The 27,448-nt window shown below is 49.4% G+C and overlaps 1 protein-coding gene across 6 annotated transcripts; it reads left to right on the top strand.

Annotated features, from left to right (window-relative positions):
* CORO6 (coronin 6) lies at positions 1-26,246 on the top strand. 6 transcript variants are annotated; one of them, XM_083587839.1, is made up of 13 exons: positions 1-325; positions 636-881; positions 5,271-5,486; positions 12,560-12,682; positions 14,116-14,245; positions 14,741-14,922; positions 16,359-16,478; positions 18,070-18,189; positions 21,323-21,427; positions 22,570-22,715; positions 24,122-24,179; positions 25,108-25,338; positions 25,757-26,246. In XM_083587839.1, exons 3-13 carry the CDS (start codon positions 5,289-5,291, stop codon positions 25,877-25,879), a joined length of 1,536 nt encoding a protein of 511 aa, XP_083443965.1. In that variant the 5' UTR covers positions 1-325; positions 636-881; positions 5,271-5,288; the 3' UTR covers positions 25,880-26,246. The 6 variants fall into 6 exon arrangements, with proteins under 6 accessions (XP_083443965.1, XP_083443962.1, XP_083443961.1 ...); XM_083587836.1 differs by lacking the exon at positions 18,070-18,189 and having other exon boundaries at positions 2-325; XM_083587834.1 differs by lacking the exon at positions 16,359-16,478 and having other exon boundaries at positions 7-325.
* The last annotated feature ends 1,202 nt before the right edge of the window (positions 26,247-27,448 follow it).

Genomic DNA, 27,448 nt, shown 5'->3' with positions numbered 1-27,448 from the left:
CTCTGGAGGCGGCCGCCCATTCCCCAAGGAGGGGGGCTCGCAGCTGTCGCCCCCTCCCTCGCTGGGGAGGGGGGGGAGAAGCGAGCGCTGGAGACCTGAGATGGTGGCGGCAGCGGCGGCGGCCGCAGCAGCAGCAGCAGCTGCTCTTCCCTCCAGCCGCATTGAGGCCCCTGCGCCAGGCGCTGCGTGCCAGCCCGCCCGCCCCGGAGGACGCCACCCAGCTTGGCAGCGCCCGGACGGAGCGAGCAGAGAGTCCCCAGGCCCCGGGACGGCGCCCCGCTTCCTCGTCCTCCTCCTCCCGCGCCCCCGATCCCTGGAAATCTAGGTAAGGCGCAGGACGCCCCCCTCCCAACCTCTCCAAACGGCGTGCGCCCTTGGAGAGACCTGGGCGCAGGTGCGTAAAATGGAGAGGGAAGGGGGCCCTTTCTTTCCTTCCGCCGCCCCCCCCCCAAAAAAAACTGCAGGCTGCTCAGCAGACGGACCATCCGTGCCCACGGGAAAGAAGCTCTTATTGCTTGCTCGCCCCTCGCCAGCCAGCCCCCCCCCAATATCCCCTCCCCCCTCCGCTCCAAACCCAGAGCCGCTGCAGAAGCCAGGCTATATTAGGAAAGTGACCTCTGGGGTTTGCCTTGCAGAGCGCCTCGCCTTCTATAGCCGCCGCAGCGCCGGGGAGGAGTTCCGGCTTCGACCCTTTTTGCCGCCTTCTCCGAGGGCCCATTGAAAAAAAAAAAACCCGGTGGCTTCCCTGGAAAGGAACGCTTCCTCTTCGCCCCCACCCTCCCGGAGCCCCGGAGCGGGTTTCGTCTTCGCGCAAAGAGGTCCTTGGGGGGCTTTCTTCTTCCACCTTTCTGCCTGCGCCTCCTGCGCGTTCACACGATCAGGTGAATGCGTGTACGCGTTTCCCGTGCATGATGCCAGGACTGTCGAGTTCGATACCCGTGCCTGTGCTTTGCATGACCCACCGCGTGTGTGTGAGTTAATAACTACTTAGGCCTGTACCCAACTAAATGGACCCATTGAAGTTGGTGGGTTTGTCTCTGTGTGTATTCCACCCCCATTCGCCCCATTGATTTTATTCACTGTCTATGTCTCTCCGCCTGCCTTGTAATCTTTTTTCTATGCCACGTTTAAACTTTAGAGATTTCGTGGTATGTAAATAGCCAAAGGAAACAAATAAAATAAATTAAGTTAGGTACTCATGTTTGCTTTTTGTGGGTCTTCGTGTGGCTTAACGTGCCCTAATTTAGGGCTGGAGATCATCTGCGGATGTTGCTGGGCTCCTAAACCCCCAGCAGCCAGCATGTTCGGTGTTAAGAATCGATAGTGAGATGAGCGCTTGCCACAATGGGGGACACAGGCATTCCCCAGCCCTGCCCCATTGAGACTTACGACGTTTTAACACACCCCACTGCTCTCCTGTTCTATCCCTCCTTGCAATGTTCAGTTTCAGATTGTAACACCCATCAGGGACAGGACCGCTGTCCTCTTGTAGCCTTTAAGCTAAGCATCATGCGTGCTGATGGTGCTGCCTAAGAAATTGTGTGTGTGTGTGTGTGTGTGTGTGTGTGTGTGTGTGTGTGTGTGTAAACATAGGAACAGCAAGTGGATATCTAGGAACTGACATAGAATCATAGAATTGTAGAGTCGGAAGAGGTCCTGGGAGTCATCTAGTCCACCCCCTGCAATGCAGGAATCTCTGCTAAAGCATCCATGATACAGAGCCATCCAACTTCTGCTTAAATAAGTTTTTAATATGGACTGGAAGAAATTTAAAGACTATCTTCAGAAATACTGTAAAATTAATGAATGTTAAAATGATGTTGGATTGAAAATAAGTGGCATTAGCAACAAAGTTAATAAGAATATGCAAAAATGAATTGATAATGGATGAAAATATAGAGTTATAATATGTTAAGATACAGAGTTAAGATAAACGAAAGAGGGTAAGGATTTGCTGATTTGATTATTTAAATGGGAATACAAAAAGGGGAGGTGTGAGGAGGCCAAGGAAATAAGCTAATGAGTTCAAAGTTACAAAAAACGGATTTGTTTTTAATTCTTTTTTAGCTATTTGTCTTTTGTATTTTGTATTTTTATTCCTCTTTTTTCTTTTTCATGTATTTTTCTATGCTCTTTTTTGTATCTTTTTCTTTTTATATGACCTTTTTTATTTTGTAAACTTATGTTTTTGTAAAACTTCAATAAATATCTTTTTAAAAAAATAAATAAGTTTTTAATATGGTTTTATATACACAGGAAGCCACCCAGAATGGCAGGGCATTAATAATAATAATAATAATAATAATAATAATAATAATAATAACCTCCAAGAAAGGAGAGTCCACCACCTTCCAAGGGAATCCATTCCACAGTCAAACAGCTCTTACCCCCAGAAAGTTCTTCCTAATGTTTAGTCGGCATCTCCTTCCCTGCAACTTGAATCCATCGTCTCTGTGCAAGATTGGCGTCTGTCTTTGCAACCAGGACTTTGGGTTGTGTGTACGTCTGAGTGTGCAAGCTTCAGGGAGCTGACTTGAGGGGGTCTCTTTCGTGGGGGGCTTTTGGGGTCTGCAAAAATGACCTCAAGACCCATTGGAGTGAGATCTTTCTCCCTCTTTTCCCCATGCTGGTGGAACGTGGGGGTCGTGCAGTGAAACCTGGCCAGAGACTCAGAACAGAGGGAAGAGAGCCCCTTAGCACGATCAACAAATGAGAGAGACAGTGTGGTGTAGTGGTTGGGACCTGGGAGACCAGGGTTCAATCCTCACTCAGCTGTGAAAGCTCATGGGATGTAACCTTGGGCCAGTCACTGTTTCTCTCAGCCTAGCCTATCTCACAGGGTTGTTGCAAGGCTATGATGGGGAGGACCGGACCACGTGCACCCCCCTCATGAGCTCCTTGAAGGAAAGGTGGCCTATGACTATAACAATAATAACTGCATTGATAAAAATTCATTACTATTAACTACGAGTTACAGCTAGAAGGGGATGTGGGTGGCACTTTGGGTTAAACCACCGAGCCTAGGACTTGCTGATCAGAAGGTTGGCGGTTCGAATCCCCGCGACAGGTTGAGCTCCCGTTGCTCAGTCCCTGCTCCTGCCAACCTAGCAGTTCGAAAGCACATCAAAGTGCAAGTAGATAAACAGGTACCACTCCGGCAGGAAGGTAAATGGTGTTTCCGTGCGCTGCTCTGCTTCGCCAGAAGTGGCTTAGTCATGCTGGCCACATGACCCAGAAGCTGTACGCCGGCTCCCTCGGCCAGTAAAGCGAGATGAGCGCCGCAACCCCAGAGTCGGTCACGACTGGACCTAATGGTCAGGGGTCCCTTTACCTTTACCTTTTTACAGCTAGAAGACATGGTGTTGGGCCCTAGCACTAGATTGCTTTTTTCAGAAGAGCTGCACAAAGCAGGAGGAGGGTTACTGTCAGCAATGCCAGCTTCACAAAACCTCCATGTGCAGATGTGGCCTACTTGTGAATACCAGGTGTTGAGGATATAAAGAGGGGCCAGCCAATCCCCTCCGTGCCTTGTACATCAGCTTCCATGATGCATCTGACCAACTGCTGCAGACACACAGTGCTGACCTAGATGGGGCTTTGCTCTGGCCCAGCAAAGCAATGTTCTTCTGGAATCAGTGGAACTCCTGGCTGCAGGATGAAATGTGCATGCCAGGGCACAGTTTTAGGCATTGAAAGCTCAGTGTTCTGGGGTGAGAAGTCTCAACCAGCTGTAGGCTTTACTAGGTCGATGCTGGAAAACCGCAGCATTTCTCTTGCTCTCGGCCTCATTCCTTCCATCTGCAGTATGGGTCTAATAAGTCTGGTCCACCTTCTAGTGCTGTGGCAGAGAGGAGGTCCATGAACTGCCTTCAAACACCCCAGAGGCACATCTGTCCATGCTGAGGACAGCTGTGATTTAAGGAGGGAGCTAGTGGCCATCTGATCTGATGGAATGAAAAATTGAAAAGCTAGTTCCTGGCCCCAAGGCGCTTACATAGCCTGAGGTTTGACAGTGGGCAAATAATGGAATATCTTTACTACTTCTTTATGTATAACTGACAAAAACAAAAATATGCAGGTTGTATTCAACTGAGTCCTACTCAGAGTAGGCCTGTTGAAATGAACATGCCTAAGTTAGCCATGCCCATTACTTTAAATGGGTCTACTCTGAGCCAGACTAGCATTGGACGCAAACAATATTGAAATCTCTCTCTGTGTGTATATGAAATACACACACACACATTTTCTTGATTTCCATAACTAGTTCATGGCACCAGTTTTGAATTTTATCAATGCTGTTATTGAATTAGCAGTGCAAGAGCAATACAGGGTTTTTGCTGTTGTTTTTTTTAAAAAATACTAACTCCCTGATGGGATTGGAGTGAAAATGGAATTGCTGTTGGGGTGGGGATGGGGGGGCGGGGAAGGTGTGAGAATATGCTGGAGTTTACAGAAGCAGAAAAGATATTGAGGGGAAATACCTAAGCTTTCTCCCCCACCCTCTCTGCCCCACTCCACCCCCCCAAAAAAAATTAAAAATAGCTAAGGAGAGGAAAAGGGGAGGGAATGAAAAATGAAAATGGGGTGTATGGGACAGAGTATCCTGGGAAAAAAAATGGGTGGCTGGATCCCTGAACAGGGGCACTCTTGTGGGGAGAGGCGGATGCGCTGCAACACTTTGTTGCAGCTCCCCCTTATTTACAAAAAAAATATTGAGGGGATTTTAATATAAAAAAGTGGGGGTATATCATGTGGGCTACATTTTCAGATCTTTTGGAAGGGTTTATTTGTTTCCTAAAATATTTGTGTACTGCTTGATTAAAAAAATGGCAACACAAAACAAACTCAGAGCAGTATACAGAAAAGATCAAACCATAAAAACATCGCTGAGGAAATCTGACAACAGTAATATAAGACTTTCAAAAAGTTAAAATAACAGCAGACTAAAAACAGGTGAAAACTCACATTGGCTTTCTAAACGTCTGGGTAGGCTTATCTAAACAGGAATGCTTACGGAGGAGCCGCAAAGAGTACAGGGAAGGCAGCTGCCGGCCGTCAAGTGGCACGGAGTTCCAGAGGTGCAGGCGCAGCCACACTACAGAGCGGTTGTGGCAGGGCCAGTTCCTCAGATCAGAGCACTCTATGGGGCAAGGCGATCTCGTCGGTCAATGGGCTTGGCTTGGGTTTGGGTCTGCTTCTTCTGTGTGTCCCCTGCTGACCCCCCTCTTTCTCCTTCTGTGTCCACCCTTCCCTTCTGCCCCCCCCAAAAGAAGCAGGATCCCTCCGCCATGAGTCGCCGGGTGGTGCGCCAGAGCAAGTTCCGGCATGTCTTTGGTCAGCCGGTCAAGGCCGACCAGATGTATGAGGACATCCGGGTCTCCAAGGTTACATGGGACAGCTCCTTCTGCGCCGTCAACCCCAAATTCGTGGCCATCATTGTGGAGTCTGGCGGTGGGGGCGCCTTCATGGTTTTACCCCTGGCCAAGGTACGTTCCCCTCTCTCCGCTGGCGGGAGGGAGCATGTTTGAAGGAGGGGGAGGCTGATGAATGCGAATGGTTGTTCGGCTAATAATAACGACTTGCATAGCATTCAATATTTATATAGTCAAAGCACTTTGCATTCATTATATCTTTGCAACAATACAGCGAGGTGGGATCTATGTATTCAAAGCACTTTGCATTCATTATCATTTTGCAACAATCCTGCGAGGTGTTGTTGTTGTTGTTGTTGTTTAGTTGTTTAGTCGTGTCCAACTCTTTGTGACCCCCTGGACCAGAGCACGCCAGGCCCTCCTGTCTTCCACTGCCTCCTGAAGTTTGGTCAAACTCTTGCTGGTCGCTTCGAGAACACTGTCCCACCATCTCGTCCTCCGTCGTCCCCTTCTCCTGGTGCCCTCCATCTTTCCCAACATCAGGGTCTTTTCCAGGGAGTCTTCTTTTCTCATGAGGTGGCCAAAGTCTTGGAGCCTCAGCTTCAGGATCTGTCCTTCCAGTGAGCACTCAGGGCTGATTTCCTTCAGAATGGAGAGGTTTGATCTTCTTGCAGTCCAGGGGACTCTCCAGAGTCTCCTCCAGCACCAGAATTCAAAAGCATAAATTCTTCTCCTGCAAGGTGGGATCTGTATATTCAGAGCACTTTGCATTCATTATCTCTTTGCAACAATCTGGTGAGGTTGGCCAGTTGTCTTCTGCCCTGGAGGGTGGATGGAGTTTTGTGACTTGTCTCAGCGGGAGGAGGGTACCTAGCAGACGCCTCTTCATTGCTGGGCTCCAACTCCCATCATCCCCAGCCATGCTTGGGCTACTGGGAGTTGTAGGCCAGAGGTGGTTGACTACAACTCCCAGCAGAACATTAGACGATTCGGGACAGGGATAAGAAAATCCGTATTCACTTATGGTATAGTTAATCCATGGAACTCGCTGCGGCAGAAGGTAATGACGGCTGCCAACTTGGATGGCTTTAGAAGAGGACAAATTTCAGCAGCACCCTGTGTGGCGTTAAAATTGCCCCGTGCCTCTTGCCCTCAGTTCTTTTTTTTTTTTTTTTTAAGATATTTATTAAGGTTTTACAAAGAACAGAGATTTACAGAATAAAGAAACAGGACAGAGAAAAAGAAAAATACAAAATACAAAAAATACAAAGATACATAAAAGAGAAAAAAAAGAAAATACACAATACAAAAAACAAATCCATTTTTTGATATCTTTACGTTCATTTGCTTATTTCCTTGACCTCCTCACACCTCCCCTTTTTGTATTCCCATTTACATAATCAATTCAGCAAGTCCTTACCCTCTTTCATTTTATCTTAACTCTATATCATAACATATTATAACTATATTTTCACCCATTTATCAGTTCATTTTTGCATATTCTTATTAACTTTTGTTGCTAAATACCACTTTTTGCCAATCCAAACATAATTTTAACATTCATTAATTTTACAATTTTTCTGAAGATAGTCTTTAAATTTCTTCCAGTCTTCCTCCACCACCTCTTCTCCCAAGTCTCGGATTCTGCCAGTCATTTCCGCCAATTCCATATAGTCCATCATCTTCATCTGCCACTCTTCCAGGGTGGCTTGCCCTCAGTTCTACACCACTGGCACCCAATGCAGCCAAACTGGTAATGCTGTCCTAAAATTGCTTCTGCTAGATGGGCCACTGGCCTGATCCACTAAGCTCTCTTTATGTTCTTATGGAGGGCAGCCCCCTCATCCCTGCTGGACAAGGTAATATTTTTGCTGAGGGTTGAAGAGCTTCACGTTGGGAGCCACTTCAGCCGAGGTGGGAAGTCTGATGCCCTTCAGACAATTCACAGAGTCACAGAATTGCAGAGTTGGCAGGGACCCCCAAAGGTCATCCATTCCAACCCCCTGCAAGGCAGGAATCTCATCTATACCCTCCATGACAAATGGCCGTCCAACCTCTGCTTCTAAAACCTCCATTGAAGGTTCTGTTGTTGAACAGCTCTCACCCTCAGAAAGTTCTTGCTGATATTTCGTTGGGTGCCATTCCTTGTGACTTGAAGCCATGGCCAGGCAAACTAAGGCCTGGGGGCCGGATCTGGCCCAATCGCCGTCTAAATCTGGCCCACAAACGGTCCGTGAATCAGGGTGTTTTTACATGAGTAGAATGTGCCCTTTTATTTAAAATGCATCTCTGGGTTATTTGTGGGGCATAGGAATTCGTTCATTTTCCCCCCCAAAATATAGTGCTGCCCCCCACAAGGTCTGAGGGACAGTGGACTGGCCCCCTGCTGAAAAAGTTTGCTGGCCCCTGCTTGAAGCCATTGGTTCGGGTCCTCCCCTACGAGAAAACAAGATTGCTCCGTCTTCTGTGGGACAGCCCTGGAAGGGCTACAGCCCTGACTCACCTTTGCTTCATCTGTGTATCACCTGTACTTTGGTCCAGCATCACCTTGAAATCTGGGCATCCTTGCTTCTCACCTCCCGGTGTTTGGGAGAAGCAGAATTGATCAAAATTCTCCCTTTTGGTGTGACCATGAAAAACTGCCGGAGGTCTCTGTGCATTAGCTCAATCCTGAACCCCCCCCCCCTTCTGTTCCTGCATCCATTCTTGGGAAGAATTATTACCCCTTATTGTTATGCAACCTTGTATTTGAATTCTCAAGAGCTGTTTTTTTTTTTTATCTCTCCACCACACAGGCCCCAATATCCTGGGTATGGCCTCAGGCACAGCAGGGTTTCAGGGGGGGGGTCCCAGCTGCCTCAGCAGGGGGTGCATGTGTGGTTGTAGGAGAAAGGAGACCACCTGCCGTTCCCCTTTCTGAGGGGGCCGTTTTTGTGTTACCATAAGAATGGAAAGGCCCCTTGCCCAGGCTGGGGCTGAAGCGTTTTGCTTTGTGGGGATCTGAATATATCACCCCCTTTGCGTCCCCATAAAGTTGCAGGAGTGGTGGGTGGGGAGAAATGAGTTGCAAAAGCTGCCCTTTCTCAATAAATTACGTTTCTGTATTAAACCAGCAACATAATTTCCTGGTCTTCTAAAATCTGGAGGCTGTCACCCAATTTAAATGGATTTGCCGGCTGATTAATTGATGTAACCGCAGCTGATTAATCCGTTCACCAATGAACTGATTGAAGATCATTGAGTCCTCCCTTAACAGGGGCTGCCTTCTTTTTTGGAGATTTATGTCTTTGCGATAGGGCTTTGATTTTTCAATGAATACTTACTGTTAAAAAGAACCGCTAATGTTAGTATCTCCCTCTCGTACATTTCCTAATTGCAGTAACACACCAGGATGAAAGAAGGTTTTTATTTTGTTTTATAAAAGATAGCAAACATGGCCCTAGCTGTTACTAATAGCTTGATCCTTTTAAGTGAATCAAATGACGCTTCCATTCATAAACCTACGGCTTATACGTTTTGCAACCTCACAGAGTTCTTTTGCATAACTCCAGCAGACCCATTGACACAAATGCATAGAGGCATTTAAGCATAATAAACATTTTTGACACACCGCCTTCCTGGTTACAACTTGAACTGCACAATTGAGGGCCAGTGTGATGTCCTGGTTGGACTAGGACTCTGGGCGCGAGACCAGAGTTCAAATATCTGCTCTGCCATGGAGCTCATTAGATGACCTCAGGCCAGCTACTCACTCTCAGACCGACCTACCTCACAGGGTTGTTCTGAGGATATAATGGGGGGGGAGAGAGCTATGTACATAAAGAAACCGCTTGTGTTTCTCCAGTGATGGTGCTGATTATTGCTAGGTTGTATTCAACTTATGTTTCACGCAGAGTAGACCTATTAATGGACCTAATTTAGTTTGCAATCCTGTACAGTTCTACTCAGAAGTCAGCCCCATAGATCCCAGTGGGTAAATGAGTATAGGATTGCAGCTTGAGTCACGCTTTTTAATTTCAGTAGGTCTAACTCTGATTAAAACAACAACAACAATAATTATTATTATTTATACCCTGCCCATCTGGCTGGGTTTCCCCGGCCACTCTGGGCAGCTCCCAATCGACTATTAAAAACAATACAGCATTAAATATTAAAAACTTCCCTCAACAGGGCTGCCTTCAGATGTCTTCTAAAAGTCAGATAGTTGTTTGTTTTCTTGACATCTGACGGGAGGGCGTTCCACAGGGCGGGCGCCACCACCGAGAAGGCCCTCTGCCTGGTTCCCTGTAACCTCGCTTCTCGCAATGAGGGAACCGCCAGAAGGCCCTCGGTGCTGGACCTCTTGGTTGAATAACACCGATCATTATTGATTAAATGTCTATTCTGTCCTTATGTCCAAAGGAGCCCAGGGTGGCGAACTCCCCATGTGTGTTAAAACAGTGCAATTAAAAATGAAATTTAAACTTCATTTTAAAACCTTAAAAATATTGAAGAACTTTTTTAAAAAGTAAACATTGTAAAACTTAAAGAAAAAAAGCGTCTCTCCAGTGGTTTAATGGAAACATTAGAATATGGAGAGGAGTAAGATGGAAACCTGTGTTGATGCCACGTAAGTCAATGGCCAAGATGCGGAAGGGGCACCCCAGCTTCTCCTTCCCTGGTCTTTCGGGACTGGAGCCTTAAATAAAATGGTGCCCCCCTCCCCTGGTTTTTCGTTCTGGACAGGCAATCTGGAAGGCTGGAACAGTTGATGGTCTTGTGGTAGATGTTGTAAGGATTTACTTACAGAATCAGCCTTGCTGGCATTTTGCAACAGGACAGGTCTCTTCCCCTGAGGAGGCTAGTGATGGTCTCTGTTAGGCCACTGAACAGGAGGCTGGACCTGATGGGCCACTGGCCTGATGCAGCAGCAGGCTCTTCTGATATTCTTACATGAGCACAGGGGACTCTTGCATCTTTAATTGTGCAGGAAAATCCTTCTGCATATCTATATTAAAGATGCAGTAGCCCCAATCTGCTTTGCATCCAGCCATCCTACATAACTGAGGGGAGGGAGATTTGACACCCTGATTCAGAATCCTGTTTAAAATAATAAAAATAATAATTCAAATTTATCCTCTATGAACCAGGTATCTTTTATTGCCGCGGCTCTCTGGCTAAAGCAAAGCTCCTTTTCAGTTTTTTGACTTTGTCCTCCAATGTGTTTGCAGTTCCTCCTGCTTTTGTGTCACCCGCAGGCAGGGCTCCTTTAGTACGTGAGGGTAACTCGCTGTTTTATGTCTTACGCCGCTGTGTCCAATTAAAAGGACGTCATAAAACCCCCAAGGGGTTGTACAAAACGCTCATTCTACCCTGAGCAGATCCGTTGAAAACAAAGGGAGTGACTCATCTTGGGTCCGTGAATTTCGGCCGATCAGCTCTGAGTAAGACATGGTTGAAATGTGGATTGAAACCCCTCTGATGTGTCCATTTTCCAGCTTTGTCTTTGCAGGACCTCTGCCCCCCCCTCCATCCCTCGCTTTCCTTTCTCCCTGTCTTTTCCTTCCTGGTGCCCGCTGGTGCCCTCCCGGCCTCTGAAGGGCCTCGCCCAGGTCCAAAACTTTCCCTCCCCTCCCAGGCGGCAGTTGAGAGACGGACGAGAGCAGTTGGCCTTTCTGGGGACAGCGCTGTGCTCACAATAATGAATGACTCACTTCGGGAACAATTGAAATGATGGCAGGAAGTTGGGGGGGGATCACTTTTTCCACGGGTCAGGTTTCCAGCTGGGCTGTTTACTGCGTGACGCAGGGGGCTCGGCCCGCCTGACAAGGCCGGCGGCTCTCTCAAGGTCATGCGGCTAAGGCAGAGGGTGGGATATCTCGGCTGGTAGAGCATGAACTCTTCATCTCAGAGCCGTGGGTTCGAGACTCCTGCATTGCAGAGGGTTGGACTGGATGACCCTCGTGGTCCCTTCCAGCTTTACGATTCTGTGGTAAGAACGGTTCAGTGATGGAACCATTTGCCTAGACCAGTGTTTCCCAAACTCGGGTCTCCAGATGTTTTTGGACTACAGTTCCCATCATCTCTGACCATTGGTCCTGCCAGCTAGGGATGATGGGAGTTGTAGTCCAAAAACAGCTGGAGACCCAAGTTTGGGAAACTCTGGGCCCTCGAGTATTCCCTCAAGCAGAGGTTGGACAGACATCTCCTGGAGATGCTCTAGCTCTAGATTCTTCTAGCTCTGGGCTGGACTAGATGACCCACGAGTCCCCCTGATGATTCTTAGTATTCTATGAATTGATAATACAGTGGTACCTCAGGTTAAGAACTTAATTTGTTCTGGAGGACTGTTCTTAACCTGAAACTGTTCTTAACCTGAAGCACCACTTTAGCTAATGGGGCCTCCTGCTGCTGCCATGCCGCCGGAGCACAATTTCTGTTCTCATCCTGAAGCAAAATTCTTAACCCGAGGTAATATTTCTGGGTTAGCGGAGTCTGTAACCTGAAGCATATGTAACCTGAGGTACCACTGTATACTTCACTGTTGGCTGAAAAAGGTTTTGCGACCTGTTGTTCTTTAGTTGTTCAGTCGTGTCCAACTCTTCTTGACCCCATGGACCGGAGCACACCAGGCACTCCTGTCTTCCACTGCCTCCCTCAGTTTAGTCAAACTCATGCTGGTAGCTTCGAGAACACTGTCCCACCATCTTGTCTTCTGTCGCCCCCTTCTCCTTGTGCCCTCCATCTTTCCCAACATCAGGGTCTTTTCCAGGGAGTCTTCTCTTCTCATGAGGTGGCCAAAGTCTTGGAGCCTCAGCTTCAGGATCTGTCCTTCCAGTGAGCACTCAGGGTTGATTTCCTTCAGAATGGAGAGGTTTGATCTTCTTGCAGTCCATGGGACTCTCAAGAGTCTCCTCCAGCACCAGAATTCAAAAGCATCCATTCTTCGGCAATCAGCCTTCTTTATGGTCCAGCTCTCACTTCCATACATCACTACTGGGAAAACCAGAGCTTTAACTATATGGACCTTTGTTGGCAAGGTGATGTCTCTGCTTTTTAAGTTGCTGTCTAGGTTTGTCATCGCCTTTCTCCCAAGGAGTAGGCGTCAGGAAAACTTTAGTAGGTTGGCCGTCTTTTTGTGGGTCAATTGTGTGGGGAGAGGAGGGCTGCCTTTCCCAGAAATTCCCAAGATCTCTGTGTGTTTACAGACTGGCCGTGTGGACAAGAACATCCCCTTGGTGACGGGGCATACGGCCCCCGTGCTGGACATTGACTGGTGTCCCCACAATGACAACGTCATTGCCAGTGCCTCTGAGGACACAACAGTCATGGTAAGCGATGGCACGTTTGGAGCAAAAGCATGGGGAGTCCAGGGAGATATCCTGAATTTTGGCAATTTCCTCCTATTTTTAGAGGGAAGGATGTTTCTAATTGGCAAAGGGGGCATGTACTGGACGTGGTTGGGTACCTGTAGACACCTCATCAATTTGGGAGCCCAGATGTAGTACAACAGCATTTTATAGAGGTGGCACAGGGGGAGACGATTCAAACACATCAGGTCAGGGTTTTTAGGGTCCCTCCACACGTGACGCAGGTGGTGCTGTGGGTTAAACCACAGAGCCTAGGACTTGCCGATCAGAAGGTCGGCGGTTCGAATCCCTGTGATGGGGTGAGCTCCCGTTGCTCGGTCCCTGCTCCTGCCAACCTAGCAGTTCAAAAGCACGTCAAAGTGCAAGTAGATAAATAGGTACCACTCTGGCAGGAAGGTAAACGTCATTTCCGTGCGCAGCTCTGGTTCACCAGAAGCGGCTTAGTCCTGCTGGCCACATGACCCGGAAGCTGTACGCCGGCTCCCTCAGCCAATAAAGCGAGATGAGCGTCGCAATCCCAGAGTCGGCCACGACTAGACTTAACGGTCAGGGGTCCCTTTACTTTTTTACACGTGACTCAAAGCAAGCAGAACCAGCCTCCTCTTCCAAGCCAGATAGTATGGCCGTTCGCCTTTAAATCACTGGAAAAGGTGTCAGGGGCTGTTTATAGCTGGCCGGCCAGGTCCTCAGCCTGGCGTCTGACTTGCTAGGTATGATGCAGCATTTTGGGCTAAGAATAGCTCGGCGCACGACAACTCAGCAACTAAGAATAGCTGGCTCTGTGGCCTTGGCCGGAGGGTGGGTGGGAATGAAGAAGGCGGCAGCTTCCTCTGATTCCCCCCCCCCCAAAAAAAATCCTCTGCCTCCCGTTTTTCTTCTCCTTTCGCAAAGGACACCAAAGTGTCCTCCATGGAAAATCTTTTTTAAAAAAATGTATGTGTTTATCTTTATTTATGAGCTCAGGGAACGTAGACAGCTGCCTTATCTGGAGTCAGGTCCATTGAGTTCACAATTGCCTACACTGGCTGGCAGCTGCTCTCCAGGGTTTGAATTGGGGGACGATCCCGTCCCTACCTGAAGGTGCCAGGGATTGATGTTGGGACCTTCTGCATGCAGAGCAGGTGACCTGTCACAGAGCTGCAGTGCCCCCTCCCCTAAAATTGGAACAAGTTCCTAGTCCTCATGGTTCTTCATTTAAGGGCTGGTTTAAATAGGAACAAACCATTGGCCCATTTAGCTGAGTTTGGTCTGCACTGGCCGGCAGCATTTCCATGGGGTTTCAGGCAGTGAGAGCCTTATCCTGAAGATAAGGTGTCACTGGGGCTAGAACCTGGGGCCTTCTCCACGCAGAGCGGGTGCTGAACACCTCCATCGCCGCCTCTTTGTCCCACCAGGTCTGGCAGATCCCTGACTACATCCCCATGCGCAACCTGACGGAGCCAGTCGTCACCCTCGAAGGGCATTCCAAGCGTGTGGGGATCCTGACCTGGCACCCCACAGCACGCAACATCCTACTGAGCGCAGGTGAGACCCTCTCCCCAGATTCAGGCCCCTCGCTGTGCCTGGTACGGTTATTTCAAGCCTGCAGCTCCCAGCATCCCAAGCCATTGGCTGGGCTGGCTAGGACTGATGGGAATTGTGGCCCGAAATGTTTGGAGGATACCAGATCAGCAGAGGCTGCTGTTTTGAGCTCCTTGGAGGAAAGGTAGGATTCAAATACAACATCAAGTGCCTTCCTGGCACATCTTCTGCTAAAACAGCTCACCTGGACCTCCTGCCACCCTTTCGTCCTGCTGGAGTAGGCATGACCACCTACTGGCAGCCACAAGAACTGCAGCGTGACGACAGCCTTACATGTATATGTGTATAGTAAGATATTTGTCTAGATCAGCCTTCCCGCAATGTGATGCCCTCCAAATGTTTCAGGATTGCAGCTCTCACCGCAGCTGACTGTTCTGTCCCGCCAGGCTGACTGATGCCTCATTTTGGCCCTTTCCCAACCCCCCTTCCTTCCTGCAGGGGGCGACAACGTCATCATCCTCTGGAACGTGGGCACTGGGGAGGCGCTCCTGACCCTGGACGACCTGCACACCGACCTCATCTACAATGTCTGCTGGAACCACAACGGGAGCCTCTTTGTCACCACCTGCAAGGACAAGCACCTGCGAATCATTGACCCCCGGCAACACCTGGTTGTGGCAGTGAGTAGCCGCTGCTGGCCCTAGCCTGCCACTGAGCATGTGTGGACAGCCTCTCCTGCTCCCTGGCTTGTCTCTCCTTCCCTCTCTCCCCTCCCTGCCCTGGGACAGACATCTAAGGGTAAGGGTCATGGCCCAGATTCCCTTGGACCTGGGACAGGGGACCTGTGGGCCTGCAGGTCTGTTGCTAGACTCCAGCTTCGATCAGCCAGCATGCTCAATGGTTGGGGACAGTAGGAGCTGGAGCTACTGAGATGCTGGACCGCTCGTAGCGGAAGTGGTGGGCGGACTTTGCACATGCTCAGAGACCCACTCTTCAGCACACTCAGGGGTACTTTTCTCCCCACACTGTCCCCAAGCTTAGCAGTGGGGCGTTGCCTAGCCAACTGGAGATGCTTTTAAATATATGTATTTATTTCACAAAAGTTATACACTGCTTGATTGTAGAAAACCGCAAAGCAGTTTACAAAAAGGGATAGAACAAGAAAGTTATCGCTCAGGAAAAAAATTGCAGAAATCATTTAAAGCTTTCAAAATGTTAAAATAGCAATAAATTGAAAACAGATTAAAACTCTTGCCACTTGTTTAGGCTTGTCTAAACAAAAATGATTTTAGCAGGACAGTGAAGGCACCTGTCTGATATCAATAGGAAGGAAGTTCCAAGGTATTTTATTTTATTTTGCTTTTCTCATGGATGATCCTCTTTGACATCCCAAATGAGCCAGGGCTGCGGAGCGCTCCTGCTCACATCGTGATGAAGTTGCGGTGGCAGAAGTAAGATTGTAGTCCTCATGGTTCAAAAGAAATATCTGGTCTGGAGAGGAAGCTGCCTTCGGCTGAGTTAGACTCTTGGTCCATCTGGCCAAGTATTGTCTGCACTGACTGGCAGCAGCAAGGCAGGGTTCTAGGCGGGAGCATTTCCCAGCCCTGCCTGGCGATACCATTAAGATCCTGGGACGTTCTGCATTCAAGGCAGATGCTGTCCCAGTGAGCTCTGACTCTTTTCATCTGGGAAGGGGCAAAACAGCACCGATCTGTCTGTTTATGGCAGTTAACTGGGCTTTTTCCGCGATCTGTTAACTGGGACGCGGTTTGCAAAGCCAGATCAGGAACTGTCTCAGACCCAAAGCATCCTCCTTTAGGATACGTCCCCCGTTTTGCATTCGCACAAACGTGAAAGCGAGCCTCAGCGTTAAAGGAATGCGAGTGCTCCGTGTCAGCCTCTTCTCACAGTGGCCGGACCAGGTGCCTGGGCCAAGCCCTCAGGCAGGATTCGAACACAGGATCAGCTCTCCCTTCCTGCGATTGTCCCGGCAAAGAGCTGTGTTCCTTCTTCCTCCCCTCTCCGGAGTGTGCTCTTACTTGGACCTGTACTAACCTTGTGTGTGTGTGTCTATCTCTCTGTTTGGTCCTAACCTGCTTAACCCCGCGGCCGCCAGGAGAAATTCAAGCCCCACGAAGGCGCCCGTCCTGTCCGAGCCATCTTCATGGCCGATGGCAAAGTCTTCACCACCGGGTTTAGCAAGATGAGCGAGCGGCAGCTAGCGCTTTGGGACTTGGTACGGCTTGGGGAGGGGGCTGCATGACGGATGGTGGGGAGGGGTGTGTGTGTTTGTGTGTGTGTTTCTCTTGGGGTGGGGGGTCTATCCTGGCCGTTCTATCAGCAGGAGGAGAGGAGAGGGAAGGAGAGCGTATTGGAACCCAGATCCCAGTACTGAATGAAGTGTACCAACCAGGGAATCACCGCTGGTATTTTTGGAGGAAACAATACGATACGATACGATAATCTTTATTGTCATTGTCCCATACAGAACAATGAAATCGAAAAAATCTACATCAGACATTCAAAAACCAACAAGTCTGCTATCCCAACTATCCCAGCCTGGTTAGCCCCTAAAAACTCTGCTACCCCATAATTGAATACAATATACTCCCATAGAGACTAGCTTAAAAAGGTAAAGGGACCTCGAACTGCTAGGTGGGCAGGAGCAGGGACCGAGCAACGGGAGCTCACCCCGTCGCGGGGATTTGAACCACCGACCTTCTGATCGGCAAGTCCTAGGCTCTGTGGTTTAACCCACAGCGCCACCCGCATCCGAGAGACTACCTTACACTGCATTTAAAACCAAAATCGCATTTGGATAGAAACTGTCTAAACCACAAAAATGTGTGCTGGCCACAGTTTCCCCTTTCATTATCAATGGGGGGCAGGTGGGGAAACAAGGCAGCTCACTGTCTCCCTGCCCCCCCGCCCCCGAGTGATTTAGAAAATTTTTAGAATTGGTTGCCTGATTCTGATTTTGGTGGCGGTTCTAGGTTCTGGCCCTTAGCCTGAGTTCACAACATGGCCTTGTTCAGAGAAGCATATTTCCTCTGTGACTTCTTGGTCCTGTTAGGAAACACTGACTCTGGACCCTACATTTTAAAGCCCATCCACTTCCACCGAAGAATCTTGGGAAGTGCAGTTTGTTAAAGGCGCTGGGAATTGTAGCACTTTGTGGGGGTTAAACTACAGTTCCCAGGATTCTTGGGGGGGGAATAATGTGCTCTAAATGTACCATTATTATTATTATTATTATTATTATTATTATTATTATATCCCACTTTCATCTAAAGAGCACAAGGTGGTATACATACCATATTTTTCGCTCTATAAGACGCACCAGACGCACCTAGTTTTTGGAGGAGGAAAACAAGAAAAAAAATATTCTGAATCTCAGAAGCCAGAACAGCAAGGGGGATCGCTGCGCAGCCTGCTTTCGCTCCATAAGACGCACACACATTTCCCCTTACTTTTTAGGAGGGAAAAAATGAGTCTTATAGAGCAAAAAATCCCTCTCTATTTTATCCTCACAACAACCCCATCATGTAGGTTAATCTGATGCTGCCCTCTGTGGCTTTTTCTCAGTTTTGCCGCTTAGGGGCGCACCTCTAGAGTAAAAGAACTACCTGAGAATTAACAGGGATCTCCCACCACACAGCGAGTTTTATTAAAAATTAAAATTAAAAATTTCCTTGAGAAATCTCCAGGGGCAGCAGCAGCTCCCAGCCGGCAACCTCTCTCTCTCTCCATCCTTCTCACCTCCTCCTGCTCCTCGCTTTTCCTTTCGACACACCCCTTTAACCCTTTCTCTCCCCTGCTCGCCCCAGGAAAGGTTTGCCCCCCACGAAGGGATGCGGCCGATGAGGGCCGTCTTCACCCGCGACGGACTCGTCTTCACCACAGGGTTCACTCGCATGAGCCAGCGAGAGCTGGGACTCTGGGATCCGGTAGCTGGGCCACGCATGGTGTGGAGTGTTTTCCCACCCCTCCAGGAACCTGGGCGCTTTCTGCGACATTGCCACCTCTCCCGGCACGCCAAGTGTTTGGAGACAGGCCAGGCCAGGGCAGCTGCAAAGTTCAGGCGAGGAGACATGTGCTCAAAGGCATTAATGCGCAGAGGAACATCAGAGGGACACCATAATTTCCAGCAGGGCAGCTTTAAAAAACATCAGATGCACACTGGATCCAAAGGTCCAGCATCCTGTATCCTCTAATTCAATGTTTCCCAAACTTGGGTCTCCAAATATTTTGGACTACAACTCCCATTATCTCCCAACATCTACATGCAGCCGCTGGGAGAGATCATCAGGGGGTTTGGGCTGGGTGTTCATCAGTATGCGGATGATACCCAGCTCTACCTCTCTTTCAAATCGGAACGAGTGAAGGTGGTGAAGGTCCTGTGTGAGTGCCTGGAGGCGGTTGGAGGATGGATGGCGGCTAACAGATTGAGGTTGAATCCTGACAAGACAGAAGTACTGTTTTGGGGGGACAGGAGGTGGGCAGGTGTGGAGGATTCCCTGGTCCTGAATGGGGTCACTGTGCCCCTGAAGGACCAAGTGTGCAGCCTGGGAGTCATTTCGGACTCACAGCTGTCCATGGAGGCGCAGGTTAATTCTGTGTCCAGGGCGGCTGTTTACCAGCTCCACCTGGTACGCAGGCTGAGACCCTACCTGCCCGCGGACTGTCTCGCCAGAGTGGTGCATGCTCTAGTTATCTCCCGCTTGGACTACTGCAATGTGCTCTACGTGGGGCTACCTTTGAAGGTGACTCGGAAACTGCAACTAATCCAGAATGCGGAAGCTAGACTGGTGACTGGGAGCGGCCGCCGAGACCACATAACACCGGTCTTGAAAGACCTACATTGGCTCCCAGTACGTTTCCGAGCACAATTCAAAGTGTTGGTGCTGCCCTTTAAAGCCCTAAATGGCCTCGGTCCAGCTGCGAGAAGCCAAGTTACAGGGAACCAGGCAGAGGGCCTTCTCGGTAGTGGCGCCCACCCTGTGGAACACCCTCCCACCAGATGTCAAAGAGTAAAATAACTACCAAACTTTTAGAAGACATCTAAAGGCAGCCCTGTTTAGGGAAGCTTTTAATGTTTAATAGGTTCTTGTATTTTAGTGTTTTGTTGGAAGCCGCCCAGAGTGGCTGGGGAAACCCAGCCAGATGGGCGGAGTATAAATAATAAATTTATTATTTATTATTTATAGCAAGACCAGTAGCCAGGGATGATGGGAATTGTAGTCTGAAAAAACAGCTGGAGACCCAACTTTGGGAAACGCGGCTCTAATTCACACGCATACAAAGAATCAGGCGTTGTAGCTGCTTCTTGCTCACTGACAAGGCAGGTGGGCAATTTAACTAATTTGCATTGCTCAGTCGGTAGAGCATATCTGGGTTGTGGGTTCGAGTTCCACTCTGGGCAAAATATTTCTGCATTGCAGAGGTTTAGATTAGATGACCCTCGTGGTCCCTTCCAACTCTCCAGTTCTAAGATTCTAAGACAGGTGTGGGCTATAGCTAACATTAGTCCTACTCAGAGTAGACCCACTGAAATTAATAGAGGTGACTATCTGAGGTTCATCCCTTCACCTGTCGTCGTTCCCCTGTTTGGCCACTGGAGGGCGCATCTCTAAGTTGCTTCCTGGGAGATGTAGTCTTTCAGTGCCTTGTCAGTGTTGGACTAGGTGGCATTGAGGACTTCATCCCCCATCATGCATTGTGCAGGAGGCCAACTTTACCACATTCCCCTGAGTATAAGGATTGTTGGATTCTAATTGAGCCACCATTAGAGGCAAATGCCATGTTCCTGGAACCTTGCAGTGGTGTGGATTTGCAGAAGTATGTGTGCTTGTGGGGAGTGGGGGGGGCATGAAAATCGCAGTGCATGCTGGGAATGCTGTGTTCCTAAATGTGCAAAACATAGGAACTGGGACTTCTGAAAGAAGAGATGGGGTTTCTAGTTGGGGGGACCCACCCCTACCTGGGGGCAGGGGGAAGGCAAAGAGAAATGTTAATCCCAGAGCTGCTACAGGGTGGCCTTTAAAGGTAAAGGGACCCCTGACCATTAGGTCCAGTCGCGGACGACTCTGAGGTTGCGGCGCTCATCTCGCTTTATTGGCCGAGGGAGCTGGTGTACAGCTTCCAGGTCATGTGGCCAGCATGACTAAGCCGCTTCCGGCGAACCAGAGCAGCACACGGAAACGCCGTTTACCTTCCTGCCGGAGCGGTACCTACTTATCTACTTGCACTTTGACGTGCTTTCCAACTGCTAGGTTGGCAGGAGCAGGGACCGAGCAACGGGAGCTCACCCCATTGTGGGGATTTGAACCACCGACCTTCTGATCGGCAAGCCCTAGGCTCTGTGGTTTAACCCACAGCGCCACGCGCATCCCTATAGGGTGGCCTTTACACAGCTGGCATTTAGCATGGCCAGACTTCCCGCTCCAAGGCCAGCTGTGTGCTTGAAGAATGACCTGGCCCTCAGCACATGCTCAGAGGCACATGGTCTCCTTGTTTTGCTCCTCCTGGTTCTGAGCCTTGGGCTCCCTCCCGGCATGGGAACCCAAAAGTCAAGACGGTGGAAGGAAGGTGATTCAAATGCCTGACAAAGGGAAGCGGGGTGTGTCCCTAGCTTAATGGGCTTGGTTGGGGGCGGGTCAGACTAGATGTCCTTTGAGGTGCCTTTCAATGGAGCTCAATGGCAGAGCCCCTGCTTTTAGAAACATCCCACGCCGCCTTTGTATACCATGCCAGGCTCTTTCCCCATATTGCCCAGTGTTGTCTGCACTGACTGGCAGCGCCTTTGGCAGGGGAAGCTCTTTCCCTCCATCCCACGCTACCAGTTTCTGGAGATGCCATATTTCGAACCTGGGACCACCTGCGTGCAGAGGGGGAGCTCTGCTACTGAGCTCCAGACTCCCTCTCCCCTTGGGTCGTGGGGCTGAGGAGGGAGGTTGGGTAGTGCTGGGCTTCTGGCTGAGAGAAGCCGTCCCCATTTTGTGTGTGTGTGCGATTGCTGTGCCCAGATTGTGTCTGGTCTGGTTTTGTCCCCTGTGTCCTGACACCCCCTTCTTCCTGCAGAAGAACTTCGAGGAGCCCATAGCCCTCCAGGAGATGGACACAAGCAATGGGGTTCTCCTTCCCTTCTATGACCCCGATTCCAGCATAGTCTACCTGTGTGGCAAGGTAAAAAGTGAGAAAAATGCTCCCTTATACCAAGATGAGGGATTCTTTGGAATGCAGATAGAGAGAATTGATAAGAATAACGATCTGTTGTGACCTTGACAGAAGTGTACAATAGATGAGCCTTCTTGTGTTTTGGCTCATCTTCCTCCTTTTTTTCTTCTTCTCCTTTTTTTTCTTTTTTTCTTTTCTTTTTTTTCTTCTCATCCTTCTTTCTTTTTTCTCTTTCCCATAATGGCTTATGTTTTATACCATGTACTTTGATATTTTTTGTAGATTTTTAGCTTTTTTCATTATTATTATTAAGGAATTTTCTTTTGTAATTTTGGTTGTCTATATTTATATGTATTAGTTTAAAGCAAAATAAAAGTATTTTTTTTAAAAAAAAAGTGGGAGGCTGTAGCGTTCCTGTCTGGCCACAGAAGAGATGGGCCACTAGAGCCCCTGAGGCCTACTGCCCCCTTTTCTCCCACTGTTTCCATTTTGGGCATTCTTAAAATTGGTACCCGAGCTCGCTCGCTTTCCTCTCCCCTCCTCCTCCCTTTTCCTTTTGCAACAACACTTCTGCGGCATAGTGACCTGTAAGAGTGTCTTGGCTCCTGGGGTTCACACACTGGCCACACTCTCTCTCAGCCTGTCTACCTTGCAGGGCTGTGAGGATAAAACAAGGAAGTGGGGGAAGAGTGGACCGAGTACATTGAGGGAAGATCTTCCAGGACTGATATCCAATGAAACAGTTTGCCTTTCAGGAAAGTGGAAAGATGCTCAAAGATATAGATTTTGGACTTAGATTTTGAGGGTTTGGGGTTTTGTTTTGTTTTTAAAAGATATTTTGATGTTTTGAGATATTTTGGGATTTTTAGATTTTAGATTTTTGTTTTAAGTTTTGATTTGTAGAAAGAGAGCTCTCCCATAAGGCATGCCCTACCCTGCTTTTCAAATATATGCACATTTTCCTCCTATTTATATTAATTTCTCCACTCAGGGCATCCCCCTATCCCTGTTAATCAGCAAACTTCCGTGCTGATAAAAACGCAGCGAACTTTTCCTCGCACCCTGAAAGTGTGAGGTTCTCGCTAACTAATTTAAAAAACAAAACAAAAAGCCAAGTTACGTCCCAGCCTAAATCTTCTGCTTCCGTGCAGGGGGACAGCAGCATCCGGTACTTTGAGATTACGGACGAAGCCCCCTACGTCCATTACCTGAGCACCTACAGCAGCAAAGAACCCCAGCGAGGGATGGGATTCATGCCCAAGAGAGGCCTGGATGTCAGCAAATGCGAGATTGCCAGGTATGGCTGAAGGTCCAAGAGGTGCAGGGTGGCTTGAGAAGGGTGGGGGAGGAGGAGGAGGAGGAGGAGGAGGAGGAGGAGGAGGAGGAGGAGGAGGAGGAAGAAGAAGAAGAAGAAGAAGAAGAAGAAGAAGAAGAAGAAGAAGAAGAAGAAGAAGAAGAAGAAGAAGAAGAATTTATTATTTGTACCCTGCCCATCTGGCTGGGTTTCCCCAGCCACTCTGGGCAGCTTCCAACAAAGATGAAAAATACACTAAAATGTCACATGTTAAAAACTTCCCTGAACAGGGCTGCCTTCAGATGTCTTCTGAATGTCAGGTAGTTGTTTATCTCTTTGACATCTGATGGGAGGGTGTTCCACTACCGAGAAGGCCCTTTGCCTGGTTCCCTGTAACTTGGCCTCTCACAGTGTGGGAACCGCCAGAAGGCCCTCGGAGCTGGACCTCAGTGTCCGGGCAGAACGATGGGGGAGGAGACGCTCCTTCAGATATACTGGACCGAGGCCGTTTAGGGCTTTAAAGGTCAGCACCAACACTTTGAATTGTGCTCGGAAACGTACTGGGAGCCAATGTAGGTCTTTCAAGACCGGTGTTATATGGTCTCGGCGGCCGCTCCCAGTCACCAGTCTAGCTGCCTTAAGGCAGGTTTGTGGCTTCGGAAAGGAGATAATCTCGGTTATTACCCTCTCTGCTGGCAAGCTCAGCTGGTGCGTGCCAATCTGACACAAATTGAATTTGACGTGAATCACATCACAGAATTGTAGAGTTGGGAGGGACCCCCAAAGGTCATCTGGCCTGACCCCCTGCAATCCAGGAATCACAGCCAAAGAGTCCCTGATGGATGGATGGCCAACCTCTGCTTCTAAAGCAAAGAAGGGAGTCCCTTCCGCTGTCAAACGGCTCATAACCAGTGAATCACCCATTGGGCCTCCCTGGAAAGCGTGTTTCACTGATGGAGGGGCCACCACCGAGAAGGCCATTTCCCCAATGGCTGCTAGCTCCATCTAGGTTGGTGGGATCTGAATAAAAGCCCCAAATAACCACGACCTCAGTGGATGGGGCAGCCTAGTGTCCGGGGAGCTGTTGCTTCAGGTGTTGGTGGCGCCACAACCTGGCCCAGGTGATAGGGTTGTGCCTGCCCCATAACCCACAGAGGGGGAGCTGCAACCCAGGGCCCAGGTACTGCTCTCCAAGCCTCTCTTCCTGCCCCTCAAAACTTTCCCCTGGCTGCAGCCCTTTTCCTTCACCGGCCCCACACCTGGAGGGGTTTTGCCTGGCTGGAAATTCCCACCCGAAACTCTGACTCTTCGCTTGGTGTGATGGAGGATGCAGAGGTGTGTGTGGGTCTGTGTGCCAAATTTGTCTCACCTGACCTCGTGTCCCCCTTTGCCTCTCCCCCATGAAACAGGTTTTTCAAGCTGCATGAGCGCAAATGCGAGCCCATCGTTATGACCGTTCCACGAAAGGTGAGCAAATCGGAAGATTCGGGGACCGTGGGCATGTCAGTTTGAACTGGGGGGGGGGAGAACCATTATTGGAGGCACACACACACACCTCGGCTGCATCCGTTTCCCAATATACCTGAGCTACAAGTCCCGTCAGACCCAGAAACCAGGCTTGATGGGAGTTGTAGTTTAGCAGCACCTGGAGGGCTAGAGGCTCCCGCGCCATGCCTGCTCTAGAACCGGGGTTCTCCAAATGGGCAATAGTGCCCCCTGGGGGCAGTGGGGTGTGTGTGTCTGCTGGAGGGGTAAAGGCCTATCAGGCTGGGAAAAGTTCACTAATTCTATTTAGTGAATTTTAGCCCCCTTTTTCTTTTTCCTTTCTCCTCCTGTGAAGAGGCTGCATCCTAATGTTTTAATGTTGCATTTTAATCTTGTTTTTTAAATTGTATTTTAATCAACTTGTTTTTATTATTGGTTGTTAGCTGCCCTGAGCCAGGTCTTGGGTGGGGAGGGCGGGGTATAAATAAAATTTATGTATTTTTTATTTATTTATTATTATTATTATTATTAATAATAATAATAATAATAATAATAATTTTATTAATAATATTATTAATACTTATTATTAATAATAATTATTAATATTATTAATAATAATATTAATAATAATATTAATAATAATATTATTAATAATTTTGTTTTGAACAAATGTGCAATTAATTGTTGCTGCTTTGAATGTTATTGTGTTATTGTCTTCCTTAGTGGCTATTCTAAATAATGCTGTTTGTAGGGTAGGGGACACGGGGGTGAATTTATGGAACTGGGGGGGTGTGTGGCCCCCAAAAGCCATTGTTCTAGATGGACCAGATCTTAGTCCAGAGGGCATTATGGATAGCAAGGACAAAGCAGTCTGGAATCTCTCCTGTTCCCTTCTCTCTGTCCTGGGCAGTCCGACCTCTTCCAAGACGATTTATATCCTGACACGCCGGGGCCTGAACCCGCACTCGAGGCAGATGAGTGGCTGTCGGGAAAGGACGCAGAGCCCATCCTGGTTTCGTTGAGGGACGGCTATGTCCCCGTCAAGAACCGGGAGCTCAAGGTCACCAAAAAGAACATCCTGGACAGCAGGCCCCCCACGGGGCCACGGCGAAGCCAGTCCACTTGCGACACAAATTTTTCGGTGAGTTTTTCTCATACGCTCAGGGGCGGGAGAGGGGAGGTAAGCTTGACGGCTATGAAAGCGCCTGGAACGCTCTCTGCAGCAAGAGTTAAATCAAGTTGTGGCCCCACCTGGTGGCAGTTGGAGAAACAATCACAAAATGCCCTTCAAGGCACTTTGACGCTGTTCAGTTTCCTCCAAAGCATTTCAGTAGAAGTTTCAAGGGGGCTGTGAAATGGACCCGAATGGCTACATTGGTGGAGGTTCACAAATGCTGTGGACTAGAAGCTTGCTTTTCTCCATCTGAAGGAATGAAGGGTTGAGACCTTTTCCAGGGAGCATGGTGGGGTCCCCTAGGTCCTGCCACTCCTCTAACTCTTGCCTTTCTCTCTCTCTCTTTCTCCGTCCCTTCTCCCCACCTGCTCCTCCCCCCCCAAAGCGTTCTGCCTTGGAGGAGCTTCTGGAAGAGATCCGGTCCTTGCGGCAAACTGTCCAAGCTCACGAGAAGCGCATCTCTGACCTGGAAAACAAACTCTGCCAGTTCACCAACGGGACGGACTAGCAACTCCCCCCACCCCCCGAAGAAAACCACCCACCCACCAGCCTTGGCCATGCCTGGGGACACCCTCCGCCGGAGACCCGGATTCTGCATCTTTCCCCTTTCCCAGAGACTCCGCTGCTTATTCTCCCATGGCTCAGCAGACGTTTGCAGTGGGGAGCAGGGACATTCTCCCCCCGCCCGACCCCCGCCTACTGGAAATGGCCCACCTCCCTGACCTCCACCCCTAAGCTTGGACTTTGATCTCAGCTGCTTTGGAAGACAGGCAAGACCTTTTTTGGGGAGGGGGCAGAGAGAGTGAAGGAGAGAGGGATCAGAGTTCATATCTTGGCCCCCCACCCTGTCCCAAAACTGGGCCCGACACCCACCCTCTACCTCATCCTGCCTTCTTGCCACGGAATGGGACAACTGTGTTATTTTTATTGGGGGGGGACGTGTTCCATGTGTGTTTTGGGATGCAGTGACCGGGGTGGGGTGGGGGGTCGAGATTTGAGGTTGAATGGAGACTGGGGGGGGATGAAGGAAGTGGGGGGCAGGCATTGCTTTGCGGGGGGGAGAGAGACCCTGCAGGCGGGGGCAGACGTTGGCCAGAGGAGAGCGGATCGGGTGGCCTCTGTGCTGAGCGAACGGGTAGGGTATTATGGGATGGCTCGGAACAATTATCCGGGGCCCTGATGAGTTGCCTCACGTCTTTGGTTTGGGGGGGGGCAGGTTGTTCTCTGCAATATGTAGTTGGGTGGAGTGCCAGCTGCTTAAAAAGGGGGGAAAGAGATCTGTAGGCCATCACTGAATTGTGAGGATGTGCCAGTGAATTTTGGGGATCCCTGGAATGGAGCGGGAGGGGGGCTGTCCCTCTCCCCCCATGCTTGTATTGCAAAGCCGCAACCTCGGGGGGGGGGCTGGGGCGGTGGGACAAGGCAGGAGGGCCATTGCTCATGCGCAAACGCTGATTAAAATATACGTGCAGTTAAAAGGTCTCATCGGACGCAGCCTTTTTTCTGTCTGTAAAAGGACAAATCTGTGTCTATCAATCCCGCTGGATCCCTTCTAACTCTTATGAGTCTATAGCCTCCAGGGCTGTGTTGTCATTGGACAGAGTCAGACCCAGGAGGGACTGGATTCGAATCCGCGCTTGACCACAAAGCTCAGGCTGATGGCTTGCTCTCTGCCTAACCTACCTTGCAGATAAAATGGGGGAACAAACCAGGAGGGACTGGACTTATGCGGGTGGTGCTGTCGGTTAAACCACAGAGCCTAGGACTTGCCGATCAGAAGGTCGGCGGTTCGAATCCCTGCTACGGGGTGAGGTCCCATTGCTCGGTCCCTGCTCCTGCCAACCGAGCAGTTCAAAAGCATGTCAAAGGGCAAGTAGATAAATAGGTACCGCTCCGGCGGGAAGGTAAACGGCGTTTCCGTGCACTGTTCTGGTTCGCCAGAAGCAGCTTAGTCATGCTGGCCACATGACCCGGAAGCTGTCCGCCGGCTCCCTTGGCCATAAAGCGAGATGAGCGCCGCAACCCCAGAGTCAGCCACGACTGGACCTGATGGTCAGGGGTCCCTTTACCTTTTTAA

This window comes from Podarcis filfolensis (assembly GCF_964270895.1).
Source record: "Podarcis filfolensis genome assembly, chromosome: 15".
In the NCBI taxonomy this organism is placed as follows: domain Eukaryota; kingdom Metazoa; phylum Chordata; class Lepidosauria; order Squamata; family Lacertidae; genus Podarcis; species Podarcis filfolensis.
This window is presented reverse-complemented; position numbering and strand designations above follow the sequence as displayed.